Source organism: Colletotrichum phormii (genome assembly GCF_030913505.1).
Source record: "Colletotrichum phormii strain CBS 102054 chromosome Unknown BDP81scaffold_30, whole genome shotgun sequence".
Classification (NCBI taxonomy): domain Eukaryota; kingdom Fungi; phylum Ascomycota; class Sordariomycetes; order Glomerellales; family Glomerellaceae; genus Colletotrichum; species Colletotrichum phormii.
The window spans coordinates 27,153-41,541 of NW_026851472.1; the positions used below are offsets into that span (position 1 = coordinate 27,153).

General features: G+C 47.9%; 3 protein-coding genes across 3 annotated transcripts; 1 reads left to right on the top strand and 2 right to left on the bottom strand.

Annotated features, from left to right (window-relative positions):
• Positions 1-3,913: 3,913 nt before the first annotated feature.
• Positions 3,914-5,077, bottom strand: BDP81DRAFT_454590 (major facilitator superfamily domain-containing protein; the record flags this gene model as incomplete). The annotated part of the gene is made up of 2 exons (XM_060592965.1): positions 3,914-4,810; positions 4,850-5,077. 2 exons carry the CDS (start codon positions 5,075-5,077, stop codon positions 3,914-3,916), a joined length of 1,125 nt encoding a protein of 374 aa, XP_060439172.1.
• A 499-nt stretch (positions 5,078-5,576) lies between these two features.
• BDP81DRAFT_465408 (cytochrome P450) lies at positions 5,577-7,187 on the bottom strand (the record flags this gene model as incomplete). The annotated part of the gene is made up of 6 exons (XM_060594276.1): positions 5,577-5,908; positions 5,949-6,629; positions 6,696-6,764; positions 6,831-6,930; positions 6,990-7,112; positions 7,170-7,187. 6 exons carry the CDS (start codon positions 7,185-7,187, stop codon positions 5,577-5,579), a joined length of 1,323 nt encoding a protein of 440 aa, XP_060439173.1.
• Positions 7,188-9,912: 2,725 nt separating this feature from the next.
• BDP81DRAFT_135939 (acetyltransferase) lies at positions 9,913-11,198 on the top strand. Its single transcript, XM_060581782.1, has 4 exons — positions 9,913-9,996; positions 10,086-10,320; positions 10,533-11,021; positions 11,079-11,198. Exons 2-4 carry the CDS (start codon positions 10,219-10,221, stop codon positions 11,100-11,102), a joined length of 615 nt encoding a protein of 204 aa, XP_060439174.1. The 5' UTR covers positions 9,913-9,996; positions 10,086-10,218; the 3' UTR covers positions 11,103-11,198.
• Positions 11,199-14,389: the final 3,191 nt, after the last annotated feature.

The window sequence follows — 14,389 nt, forward strand, 5'->3', positions numbered from 1 at the left end:
CCTTCCTACTACTACAATAAGAGCAAGGTGAACAAGCCTTTCTTGATCCCTTCCTATAGTGTTCCTATGGAATAGAGGTATTCCTTTTATCTATCCCATCGGGTGCTGATGGACAGCACTTTCGCCAAGGGCGGGGTAGAGCCAATAAGGGCTTGCAAATCTATTAAGTTGACCAATAGGGCTGCAGTACCTCTATTTCCTATAAATTTCGGGTGTACCAGAGGTACCAGCAATCTTTGCTAATACATAATGGTACATTACAATCTAAGCAGCCCTTTCGAGTTATCTGCCGTCGTTACCGAGCGATGTGTTACGACCCAACATGCATGACCAAGTTCAGGCCTGCCCCGCAGGACACGGCGGCTACAGCGCACCATATATAAAGGTGAAACAGGAACACCAGTAACCCTCTACGGAACGGAAGAACTATAGTATAAGTTATATAATAATAAGAAGGGATTATTTAGGATTAATATGATCTAATACGACTTAGGGGCCAAACGATCATTCTAGATGAGAATAATCCAGGGCGACCTAAGGGACAAAGGACATATTCAGGATCAAGATTTGTATATAGGATGGACTCGAGCCGGGCTCTAGGACAGACTTCCCATAGCTTCTTCAGTAATTAACTTCGTATCAGATCTTTTAATCGCTTTCAGCTATCTTCCCTAAGAACCTCTTTAACAAGACTACGATTAATCACCGAAGCCTTACCTACCTTTAAATATAACCTACCTAAGACTATTCAACGATATATAACGTTAATAATCATCCGATTATTACTGTTACCAGTTCCGCAGCCTCAACTTCTGCAAACATACCTCACTACGACTAGCTGGCCGTCACACGATGGCATTCCTAGATATCTCCTTTAAAGCCTTCCTACTACCATAATAGGTATAAGGTAAAGATACCTTTCTTAATCCCTTCCTATGCTATTCCCATGGAATAAAGGTATTCCTTTTATTTATAGCCCGTCTAGGCCGTGATAGTCTTCGCCCGCCTACCAATGGTCTAAACTGTTAAATAAGCTAGGTGTTACGAGCAGGACAAGGCAACCAACTGTGGCACAAAGCAAAAGCTTCGATAATGATGACTCCGCATCATTTTCCCTTGTTCTGCATTATATAGCTACGCGCCCACAGTGACAAGTTGCGGCGGGCGTAACACTAGGCTTCTAGTAATCGCCGTTATTAATAATAAGATTCTACCTTCTGCCACCTAGGGCTGCCCTAGAGCTATCCCATCGGGTGCGGATGGACGCCATTTTCGCCAAGCCCCAAAATACCCACTACTTATCCACTATTACCGCGCATTTAAAGGGGTACTTTGATGGTACGTCATTTATCCCTTTGCTCTGTTACCTATTATCACCACTATTACTACCAATTTGATTGATGCTGTAATGTCTTCTAATGATTCTGATTCTGATGCTTCTATTACTTCTGTACGCAGCTGTATAGTAGTTGAGGTCCTTCCAGAAGACCTTACTGCTGCCTGCAATACAGACTGTACGCCCGAGCGCTGTGACGCAGCAACAGTCCGGCCCTGCGAACCTCCGGCTACCGAGCATGGTCTTCCGGGCTCCTTCCGGCCCTTTAACGTGCCGGCCACTCGAAGGACAACACGAAAGGGCTGCTTAGACTGTAATGTACCGTTATGTATTGATAGAGATTGCTGGTACCTCTGGCACACCCAAAATCTATAGAGATTGGAGGTACTAGAGATCTATTGGTTAACTTAAAGGGTTTACAGGCCCTTATTGGCTCTACCCCGCCCTTGGCGAAAATGGCGTCCATCCGCACCCGATGGGATACCCTTTGATATACCGGCCCGGGACCAGCAAATACAGGACCTACCGGAAACGCCGATTAACCTTTTCCTCCGATACGTTCCCCGGAGCCTTGTTGAGCAGTGGGTCCGGTGGACAAATGCAGCGCCGATTTCTAAGGAGGGCCCTCAGCCTAGACACTCAAGAGTGTATAAGTGGAAAAAGGCCTCTATAGAAGAGGTATACCTCTTCTTAGGAATCCGTATTTATATGGGAATCCATAAGGAATATGAATTATCAAGATACTGGGCAACTCAGCAAGAGAAAGAGGACCCTATTCATCTATTTACCCGGTTTATATCCCGTGACCGTTACCAAAGACTATCCCGGCTGCTGCGGATATTCGATACCTCTGAGTTCCCTAGTCAGTCTAGCCATGGCCGGTGCCGACGCCGGCCCCAGGATAATCCAATGCCGGATATGTATCGGAAGGTTAACGGGTGGTCGGCTCATATCCAGGATACCGGGGACTCCTTCTATACGGCCGGCTCTGACCTTACCGTTGACGAGGCTATGGTCCGATTCACAGGCCGGTTCCTTGAGACAACAACAATCCCGACTAAGCCGATCCCGACCGGCTTCAAGATATGGATTCTTGCCCAATCAGGCTACTGTCTCCGATGGCTCTGGCATATCCACGGAAAGGGCCCGTACGGGCTAGTCCCACAGGCCCGGCCAGCGCCGGATGACGAGGCGGCAAAGCAGGCCCTTTTAACGCCAACGCAACGGGTTGTAACGACCCTAGTTACCCTGCTTCCGGCAACAATCTACCACGTCTTTCTAGATAACCTCTTTTCTTCTGTCCGGCTCTTCCGGGCTCTCCGGAAGCAGCAAGTCGGAGCTTCTGGCACTTGCCGGAAAGATAGCGGCATAGATAAGATCCTTGTTGCCGAGAAAGCAACTGAAGGACAAGATATCCCTTGGGGCAAGATACATTATATTCCTACTTTAGATGGGAAGGTAGTTATAGTGTTATAAAAACTACCTTCTAAGGATTTTTATACTAATCAGTTCTTCTAGGTCAACCAGTTTACCTAGAAAGACAATGCTATTATACTCTTCTTAACAACGGTCTTCCGAGAAGGCCAGGATATTATCCAGAGCCGGCGCCGACCGGCCGGAGATACTGCTACAAAGCGGGCTGCCCAGAAAGTCTTCGTGTTGGTATTCCTTTCACAGGGAATTTGGTTCGAACCGTAGGGTCCTGGGGGTGACGAAGTATCACTATCTCTGTATTGATTGATTCTGCGTAAGGAGTAGAAGGGAGATTCCAACCGGAGGTTGGGTGGGTAGTCGAGGTCTAAGTGTACCACCTCGAGGTGGCCCATGCTCTGCCCCTACTCGCGGCCGAATTGGACTTCCAATCCGACACTTCGGCACCGACGTCCGGAAGAACCTGCCAGTGCCGGCACCAATAGACGAGTATAATCATAAGATAAACGGCGTTAATATTAGTAACGAGATGAGGTCCTATTATCAATGGGGCCACCCTATCCGGCGAGGGGGCTGGCAGGCAATTACTTGGGACTTTCTACTAAAAGTGATCGTTATGAACAGCTATCTACTGCAGCTCTGGGGCAAGCCTAGTTGGCGATCTATTAAAAAGCAGTATCAATAGCGGCAACTGCTTGCAGCCTAGCTTATCCAGCAGTTTGGACCATTAGCAGGGGGTCGGCAAAGATCACGACCTAAGCAAACAAGAGATAAAAGGAATACCTCTATTCCTTGGCAGCACCATCGCAAGGGATCGAGAAAGTCCTGTTCGCCTTACTCCTATTATAGCAATACAACAGCCTTACGATCCTGCCAGGCTCTAGGCGAGATATCTGGCAATAACCTCAGAAAGCTACGAAGGTATACTCGAAAAGGCTGCTTAGATTGCAATGTATCTGTTGGAATAGGCCTACATTAGGCAGCAGGAGGTTGCTGCCGCGGTCCGTTCCAGCCACGGTGGTCCGTGTGGCTCAGCCACACGAGGGTGGTATACCCCAGACTTCCTGCCGCCGCTGGCACCTGGTTAGACTTCCACTCAACAACAACAAGAACAAGCAATATCACCACTACAGTCGGTGATCGTTGCTACCCACGATACTCGAGTATTTCCTTTTCCACCTGTGAATCCAACACCAAGTAAACCGCCTGATATATCAATGGTAGATACTGCAACAGTGAAACAAGAATGACTCCATGAATGAAGCCTCCCGCTAATGTAATGTTTGCGGTTTTCGAGCGGAATAGACGATGAGGCATGATCGGTGATGCAGGTCTCGCTTCATAAAAGACAAAAGCAAGAAGTACCGCAAAGCCCAAAAGCATGAGTAGCAAAGTTTGCCACGACGCCAATGGGAACAAGGATACAGCCCAACTTAGTGGCAGCACAAATATCGTGATACCAGAGACGACAAGCCCCATTCCGATCCAGTCGAGCCGTTCGATGTTGCTGACGACCGTTGAATCGAGTGTGATTGGTCGTAATCTGAGAAAAAAGAATAGCAAAGGGGTACCAATCCCGAGGATCGGTGGGTTAACCCACCCGATCCATCTCCAGCTAGCATAAGTGGCAAAAAGGGCACCAACAGAGGGCCCAAGGATATTACCAACAGCTTTTGGGATGCCTATTAGGCCGAGATATGTCGAACGTTCTTCAAGCGTCGTCATGTCGGCGAGAATAACTTGAGTAAGAACATCAATGCCTCCACCGCCGAATCCCTGGAGCACTCGACCCACGATAATGGTCTTCATGTTCTGCGCGACAGCGAAAGTGATCGACCCAAGGAATAATAGGGCTATGCACACGTAAAGAGGTGGTTTTCGACCAAAGGTGTCGGATATGCTCGCCCAAACCGGTTGCATCGCCAGACCGCAGAGCGTATAGGACAAACTGGCCCAGAACGATTCCAAACTCGAGCCTTGTAGGTCATTGGCTATAGAATACAACTCAGTTAGTGTCGGTACTTGCAGATCATTGGGAGTGTGCTATACTGGAAGAGCAATGCCAAGTGCTGTCGCATCCACTTGGAACACGAAGAGTGTGGTGGCGAGGCCTTCAAAAGCGAGTTTGAAAGCAAAGGACTTTCTCTGCTTGGGCTTGTTCGCTTGGCCATATTCGGCCTGTTTTCCCGTCTTATCCGCTCGAGGCTCTGAATCTATAACCTTTTCTATTTGTACCCCTGCATCGGACTTGGATTGCACAGCCATTGGAGCGAATTCGGCCTTGTTGATACTAAGAGCTGGCTGTTCCATCTTGTGTCCCATGCGTCGAGTTTTCCAAGCTAGTAATTACTTTGAGGTCCCATGGAAAATGGGTTGCTGCCTAGCACTTTTCTGTTGCTACGAGAGTGCACTTGGCAATCTTGACGCCGCTTTGCAACCAGACCTAACATCTTGACAATGGCCACGAATTGTTAATCTCGTGCCAGAATGGGCAGACAACAATGGACTCTGCTGACATGGATAAATTGTCTGCCATCTTACAGCGGCTGTATATACAAGCTAGGCTTCATTGAAGACGGCTGTGTATCTGCTACTTTGGAGCGAAGGTACTCGAAGTGGAACCCATGCAACGCAGGACATAATGCACCGCCTTCTAATGAAGGTGGGGTCGAGCTTCAAGATGACCAGGAAATTTAAACAAAGAGTTCTAGTAACTAACTATCGAATAACTGTGTATGAATCAAGATTGACGGGGCCTTTTCTAGTGCGTCTTGCATGATTGCTAGGCCCCGCATGAACAGATACGCCCTTATTGGGGACCTTTCTTCAATATAGACACCAATTCCAACTCAGGTTCGCGGTGCCTGACTTGCACTTTTGCAGTTGGATTGGAGTCGAGTTGAATGCCTGACAACACAGCCTCGGGCTTCACACCCGGCGTCAACTCGAAATCATAGTTCATTATCAAGAAGCATAAGGCAATCTTGATCTCATTAGCAGCAAAGAATCGCCCAGGGTATGAATTCTTTCCGTGTCCAAAAGCGATGTGCTGTGGTGATGTTGTGGCAAGCTGGTGCAGGTTCTCTTGTCCCGCCTGTTGGCGCTTTCGAAGCCATCGATATCCATCCCAGAATTTAGGGTCTGAATGGACGGAAGGATCCCACATAGAATGTGCAGACACTCCCCATCTTGCTTCCCGCAGGAAGAATCGATCCATCGGGAAGCTTGACGTCTTTCAAGGCAAGCCTGTTCATGCTCACGACGTTGGGTGGCTTGATGCGTTGACTTTCCTTGATCACACTGTCCATCAACTTGAGCTTATAGAGCGCTGTCTTCTCCCAGCCGTCTTGACTAATAACCGTGACGATCTCCTCACGGAGAACAGGGATAATCTGTGGATGGTCCATGATATCGAAAAGGGTCTGAGTCAGGAAGTCGGTCGTGGTGTGGACAGCAGCCATGGCGAGAGCAATCTGTGCTCGTCCTATGTCGTAGCTTTGACTCTTGGCCATCTGTTCGAACCACTCGATCACATCTTTTCGCACCTTAGGCTTCAGTCCCTTGTCAAGTCTTTGTTGATCTTCCGATTGGCGCGCTGCCAAGATTTCGTTGATGATATTTCGTGCCGTTTGCCCTTGCGTGCGTACAGTCTTACACTCTGGCAAAAACCAATGAACAATGTGACGGATTCCAGGAGGGTACTTCCGGAGCTCAACACAAGCCATGAAACTATTCACAATGAATTCCTTGGTAATGTTGAGCCAGGCCGGACTGCGGCATCCCACTTCGCCGAGGAACACGCGAGATGAGATGCGCGCAACAAGATCCAAGAGGGCAGATTTGAGTATGATTTCCTTCCGTTCTGCAGTGTGTTAGTACCATTATTCAAGCGATGCTAGACCATTCGGAATGTTCAAAGCCACTCTACCTTTGGATTCCCCGAAGATCTCTCGGCAAGCTTGGTCGCATTCGTTGGCCAGCGGTTCCGTGACCTTTCCTAAAGTAGCAGAATATGTCAGGATGTTTTAAGTATTGTGAATTTTAGGAAAGGTAGTCCACGAACCAAGAGACTGCGTGATCTTGACTCTGGTTACGTCGGTGACCAGAGTAGTCAATAATCCTGTTTTGAATGTCTCAAATCCAGGAATGTCTGACAAGAATTGCTACGAAATTCGTCAGTGGACCAGGCAGCTAATTGCCAAATAGATATAATTGCACAAACTTGGTTGACAAATTCCATGAAATCAAGGTCAGCTTCGTTGCGAATACCGTTGACAAACTCTGGAGGGAGGATGACCATCTCGCCTACATCGGCGATGATGCGAAAAGGTGTAACATTGCCGACCTACACAAATAGAATCAGTATCAGAGTTGACTCGGGACGAGAAATTGTACAAGCCACTTGCCTTGGCAAACCCATCTTTGATAAGCTTAACTGAGTCAAACACGAACTGCCTTCTGGCCTTTAAATTGCCGATATCGAAAATAGATGTAGAGACGGTGACATCCGGAAACTTCGTAAGTTTGGATCTAGTCAGGACGATAATGGTGACGCAGAGGAAAGTAAAGAACATGAACATAAAGAGAAGCCTCATAGACAGTGCCTCAAGACCGGATACTTTGACAGTAGCATAGCTCGCAGCATAGAGGCATCTGGGCTAGTCTCGGCGTCCATGTTAATGGATGCTAGCGATTTGAAGAAAGGTGGCTAGTTGTTGGATGCGATTGCGTTGTGGCATTCATCTTTAAATTAGATCTTCCTAAAAGTGAACAAGACTCTTTCTCGTCATTGACGGAGCAGTCTGATCCTCTACCAACGCTTGTATCCGTCGAGATGGACTGAAACACCCTACGGGCACCTTAGTAAGCCCGATACGAATACGGATCGGATTGCAAATGCCGTCTGGAGCTCCGGTGCGGTCGGCAAGGCCTGGATATTTACCACCGGCATTTCTAAGAGCCTCTGTTGATTGGCTAGGCTAATAAACTTGAGTAGGAAAGAAGAAATAAGCTTTCTGAATACTCCCTCCGCAGCTCCACAGAGGTACAGAAGACGGATTCCGTAGAGGCCCGGTAATAGTAGTTGCGACAGCTTGGCAAGTATGCGCGAGTCAATAAGGAGTTTTACCAGCAAGTAAGGTAACGGATGATCAGCCGTCTCGCTAAGGCTGCAAGCACGTCACGATTGACAGCTCAAGTCCAAGCCACACTCGACTACGGTTTAACGATTACAGTCGTCTGGATATGCGAAGGAACAAGTGGCTCAGAAAAGCTTAAGTATGAAGGCAGAAGGAGCGATCTGACACGACGAGACTGATATCAACACGCAATGAGCCTCATAATCATCGACACACCAAGTGCATTAGTACTTATACGGTGTCCATCTTGGCATCTAGTCGTGAATATTATCAACGATGAGACATTCAGGCGTAGACGGGGACGCGGCCACGGAGTTTTGGATTATCACGGAAGCCGTTTTTTAAAGTTAAACAGAAATCAGGGACCGATTGTGGAAACCTCGTCGGGAGGGGGTTAGGCTTAACGAGCCAGCTATCAGGGTTGCAGCCCAAGGAATGTGCCAGGACGTATTTTAATACAACCTTAGAAAACTCTTTAGGGAGGATCTAGCACGGTTCATTTAGGGATATTACCATGCTACCAACGCCAATCAAAGTCTGACAAAGGTTGCCAGATTCCAGAGTTCTGGCCAATGACATACTGAAAGGCGTTACTAAGTGTCGCGAGTTATGGCACGCAGCAATGGGCATATGAAGTGTGGTAAAAGTGGCTTGTATTGTTGATGATGATGATGATGTATTTAACGTCTAGTAACAAAAGGACGTGCCGGGCGCTATACCGACATGGTCTATGCTAATCTAAACTATATTACAGGCTACCGTCTTTACCTAACGTTCCTATTTAATAATTCGGGCAAATTTTGGAAGAGAAATTGGTCTCCTCTATCTATTCATATAGAAGAGAGGCTCCCTTAGCAGAACCTAATAAGAAATTAATACTTATTTTGGCTATACGTTGGCGGAGGTAGCGCGGTATAGCCTTGCGTCCACGCTTGCAGAAGTAGAAATGGACTGGTGTCTTGGGTTTCCTATAGCTATAGTTAAGCAACGTATCTTAATGAGCGAATCTCTCGTGGTATGCTATAAAGTCTCTATGATGGGATCTTGCTATGTATAGCCTTCCTAGTAAGTGCCGAGGGAGGCGGAGTTCGGGCGGCTTGGGATGAAGAACTATCTCGAGGTCGGTATATTACCGAGGGTATTAGGATAGCTATTTTCTGGCAAAGGCTTGGAAGGCAGCTGCTTTAGCTTGCCTTTCTAGGTATGCTAATAAGGGCTATGGTTATAATTTTGGGATTAGTTTGCAGGCTTCCTTGGCTAGAGCATCCGTTTTTTTATTTCTTAGTACTCCCGTGTGCCCAGGGTACCACCAAATATAAACCCTGCCGGGGGTTATCTAGCTCTCTTTTTATCTCCGAGTCCAGGAGGAAGAGAGCCTATTAAAGGCCCTGAATCTAGCCTGGCTACTTCCTATGCTCTAGGAGTATAGTCTAGCCACGACTACGAGGTTATTAAGGTAGATGTGGACGTTATCTACTATACGAGCCGTAGGAGCCCGGGCGGCTTCCATTAGGCTGTAATACGCAGCATATACCTCCGCGTTATATACCTCAGTTTAGGAGCCGAGTGGTTCGGATCTGCGGAAGATCTGCCGTGTAGCTTGGTACCCTACCCAGCCTGCTCCGGCGGAGGTACTGCTGCCGTCCGACATCTAGGACCCGTCAGTATAGACAACAATATCCCGCTTAGAGAAAGTTGCCACCCTGCCTGCAAAGGAGAGGGTCTGTTCTTCTTTGGTCTTGTTAGGTTCGTAGCCGACCCTGGCGAGGGCTGTCTGCCAGTCCGCTAGTTGCTCCCAAGGGGGGAAAGTGGCTTGTATTAACCCAAATAGGATCGAGCAAGGAAAAGTGAACAAATGAGAGAATCACGTGATAACGCACGTGATAACGCACGTGATGGGCTGATTACAGAGTGCTGATGCTATTCCTATCTCGTGACACTAAGACTCTATGGTCTCTGCCAGACTGGTAATATGGTTCCTTCAGTATCGTGGTCTTTGTTTTTGTTCCTGAAGTTTCATGCAAACCGAACCAAAATCCCGCTCCCTTTGAAAGCCGGAATACCCATTTCTGCGAACAAGACAAGGTTTTTGTAGGAGTGACCTGCAGAGCCGCCGGGTACCGTAATCCGACCTCTGGCTTCGTCACAATGACTCATGGCCCCTTGTCTAATTTTGGAAGGCAACGATCCCACATTGGCTGAATACTCGGTCGCACTATCACAGCTTCATGTCTCCAGCCTATATTTGTGCGTCGCTGTGTTCAATCACACCTTGAAACAAACCGCCGAAGTGTCAAATTCATTGCTCTAGACATGGACTTGTACATCCGTCCATTGACAATCGATGATCTTGATCGGTGCGAAACAGTGGAGGCCGCAGCCTTCCCCCCCGCCGAAGCAGCGACCCGCGAAAAGGCAAGTCGCATTCAAATTAGCCTTCCTTTATATTGTGAACCTTGTTTACCATCGAGTTTGTTTCATGTCTTGGACTTAGGGGCTTATAATGCTCTACATCTCTATCGCTGCGTTTAAGCCACTAGCACATATTATATTGCCGCAGTGTTTTAAGGGCAGTGGTGCACTCGCGATGACGCCGCCGAGCCTATCTAATCTCATCTTGCTTTCAGATCGAATATCGACTGACGGTATGCCCCGAACTCTGCTTGGGATTATTTGCCCGTGAGGGCAAAAGCAGCCAAGGCAGGGTTATTCGACAAGGGACCACGCTGGCCTACAATCCGTCCGACACCTCGAACGGTAATGACCTTATCGCGCACACGATTTCCACCAAGTCGATCTCTTCTGTTGTGACAGACGCGGACATGGCCGTCCCACATTCATGGAAGACAGACCCAACCGCCACATACGACGTTGGGCACCAATCAGAAGGCAAAACTATCACTTTGCATTCACTAGCTGTCTCTCCCAACTCGCAGAAATCAGGTTACGGCAAAACGCTTATGGCATACTACATCAAGCACATGATACAGGCGGCACAGACAGAGAGAATTTCTATTCTCACCTATGACAGGCTGGTTTCGTACTATGAGAAGCTGGGGTTTACACACCATGGCAAGAGCCAATCCGAGTATGCTGGAGTGGCGTGGCACGATTTGGTAAGGTCTCAATCGTTGGCAACCACATAAGCTTCCCACTAACATTCTCCTACTCAGTCATACGAGTTCAATACTGCCTGAGCATGCGTTTAAAGAAATCCTAAGGGATTTAGCAGGCTTCAAAATCTAACGTACATCCAAATTCCTCCTTGGCAGCTGGGCTATACTTCGGGTTTCCTTTTTTAAACGTATGCTACATAGAAATAAGACTAGAAGTTTCATCAAATTCATCGCATTTCTCCCGTCTGCTCTTGAAAATCTACCTGATGTAGTTAGAAGGATTGCCGCAACATACTCACGTGTTCTCTTTGATGGCGGAGCATCGAAATCATAGCTTTCCACTTCCTACTATGAAGAAAAGACATGTCCATGTTCGCGATATATGAGTAAGTCGACAGAAGACCGAGACTGCAATTCGGAGTAGGAAGTAGCCTTGAAATTGTAGACTTGTTGTTGTTGAAGGCGCAGTTGGTCTACCGAGATCGTCTTACGTTGCTTTGATAAACTCTTCGTGGTAGAACGTAGATGCCGTCTCTATTATACTGCGCCCATCTGCTTCCTTCTAGTTGATACCTTTGTACAGGCCCATTCACGCAACGTCTTGAGTCGATTGTAGGAAGGGATAGACAAAGTCTTGGCTTGCGAGCGTACAGCCTCACAATGCCAGTCAACTCGAACCACCTCAGGCTGAAGAGAAATTATGGGTTACGGCGCGAATGATGTCCACATGTCCCGACTTACCATAGCTTCGCCTTCGGCTGCCGGACATGTGCAAGTTGCCCTAACAAGGGGATCTTATTTTCATACGAATATGATAGCTCTGCTTTCGGAAGTTCTGTTAGGGTTCGTCGTGTTTGGCAAGAATCAATGCCTTTACACTTTGCTTTGCTTAAGACAAGCTCTTACGGGGAAGAAACGCGGACACCTACTATCTAAGGCTTGTTTGACTGTTGTTCATGAGTGTGCATCGCTCAAAATAAAGTAGTGAGTTGGCGGCAAAATGTGGCAGTTCAACAATATTTGTTGTCCCTAGAGTCCTATGTGGGAAGTCTGAGTGATATTGAAGGTTTGTGAACATTGAAGTCTCCTAGACTCTGTGCGATTTGCAAATACATGCCCTGACGCGTGAGGCTGCCCATCAGAGGTCACCTCACAATCTCTGTCCTTGTTTCAGGCTATCGGACAGGCTTTTCGGTCATTCAGAATACATGTTGCCTCTACTCCACAGGCATCATGATTATGTCGTGAGTTGCAGTGGCGTCTAGCTTGAGTACCACGACGGCCGATTCTGACTAGACGACGCACTGCCATGCATCATGGCAGCTGTTAATTGTAATCATAGCTTTTAAGTCCGAATCTGGCCAGTATCACTTTCTTTCGTCATGACAATATGAATAACGGCACCGGGCTCTTCTCTGGACCTTAACTCATCGTGTCGAAGGATATGGCAACCTTGCCACCGTAGGAAGGCCCTAGCCGGCGGTCCCTCAGAGCTCGATGTTGTCACGCAAGCCACGACTCTGTACTTGCCCAGAGTATTTGTCAATACTCGTCATATCTGAGGCCATGGCATAGTCTCCTTCAACCGATTCATAGGTGGGCTAGAACTGACATTGTCTTTGCATGAGGATTGGTGGAGTTTATTGTTTAAACCCCAATTCGTCCGTCGCCTCAGCCAGTTTGTCCGCCTCAAATATCCCATCCTTACATATGTGGCTGGGGGAAGATTCGGTAGCGTAGCTAGTCCTAACGTAAAGACAAACCTCGCGGCACGAGATCGGAAACCCCACACATGACAAGCCCAGCTCGATACATCATCATGCTGGTACTTTTAGCCATGGAACTTGATATTGAGCGCACACTCAGCTGGAACAATCTCTTGCGCTCTGCAAAACAGGCCTGAAGTAAATAGTCTCTTCGAAAGGTATTTTTACTGAAATTCAGTGTCACAACCACGCAACGGGACTTATGATTCCCTTGCAGAACTCGCGGCGTCTACAATAGAGCAAGTAGGCTAGTAGACGAAGCTTTTTGCCCCCGCGCAATTCTGAGCGGGATGCCTTGGTACCTTAGTAGCCTAGGTACTTTGGCCAATCGTGTCCACAAGAGAGGATAAAAGACCATGGCGAACGAGAGGGCATTCCACTAAACGACCTGAAAACCCGGCATACCCATACGTTCAGGGTTTCGGGGTTTCCCCTTGCCAGATGCAACCTGACTACCTACTCCCGTAACATGGCACGTGTATGGCTGGATTATCAGATCAGTGCCTCATTTCAGCGCTGAGGCGTTATGGCCCAGACGCATCCGATGAGAAATTGCTCAGTGTTTCTATTCCGTACCGACGATCACCAACAGACGAAAATGTGACTTGGCAGTTATGTGATGTTACTCTGGTCTTAATACTCCTCGGATAATGTCAACCGGGGAGGAAAGGTAGTCAGGGCAGGGCAGAACCGCATGTACTACGTAGATGATACACCGCCACTCTGACCCTAAGAGCCCATGGTGTTATTCTGGCAACGGTATCTTCCATCGGACATCGATGAGTTTCATGTGTACTGATAAGTTATGATCGTCCTGTTGTCTTATCCGTCCCCCCACCCGATGTAACTCTTCCTTGACTCACCTACTCTTTGCAGAAGACCCTGCTGCTGCTACATCCCTTTTAGGTAAGTTTTGTTGGCTAGGTCGCGAATCCAACTCATTCAGGATCAGAACGCAAGAACGGTATGTGCCGCACCTTATCCCATCGGGTGCTGATGGACAGCACTTTCGCCAAGACCATGAAATACCCACTATGTATCCATCATTACCCCGCATTTAAAGGGGTACTTGACGATACGTCACTTATCCCTATGCTCTTTTGCCTATTATTATCACTATCATTACCATTTTGATTGATACTGTGATGTCTTCTGGTGATTCTGATACCTCTATTGCATCTAATGCTTCTATTACTTCTATACGCAGCTGTATAGTAGTTGAGGTCCACCCAGAAGACCTTACTGCTGCCTGTAATACAGACTGTACGCCCGAGCGCTGTGACGCAGCTACAGTCCGGCCCCACGAACCTCCGGCAACTCAGCATGGTCCTCCGGGCTCCTTCCGACCCTTCAACGTGCCGGCCCGGGCCCAAGAGATACGGGGGCTGCCGGCAAGCCCGCTTGAACTGTTCCTCCAATACGTTCCGCAGAGCCTCGTAGAGCAGTGGGCCCAGTGGACGAATACAGCACCGTTGTCTAGGGAGGGCCCTAGGGCTAGACGGGCTACAGACAAAAGGAATACCTCTATTCCATGGGAACAGCATAGGAAGGGATCAAGAAAGGTATCTTAACCTTGTACCTATTGTGGTAATAGGAAGACTT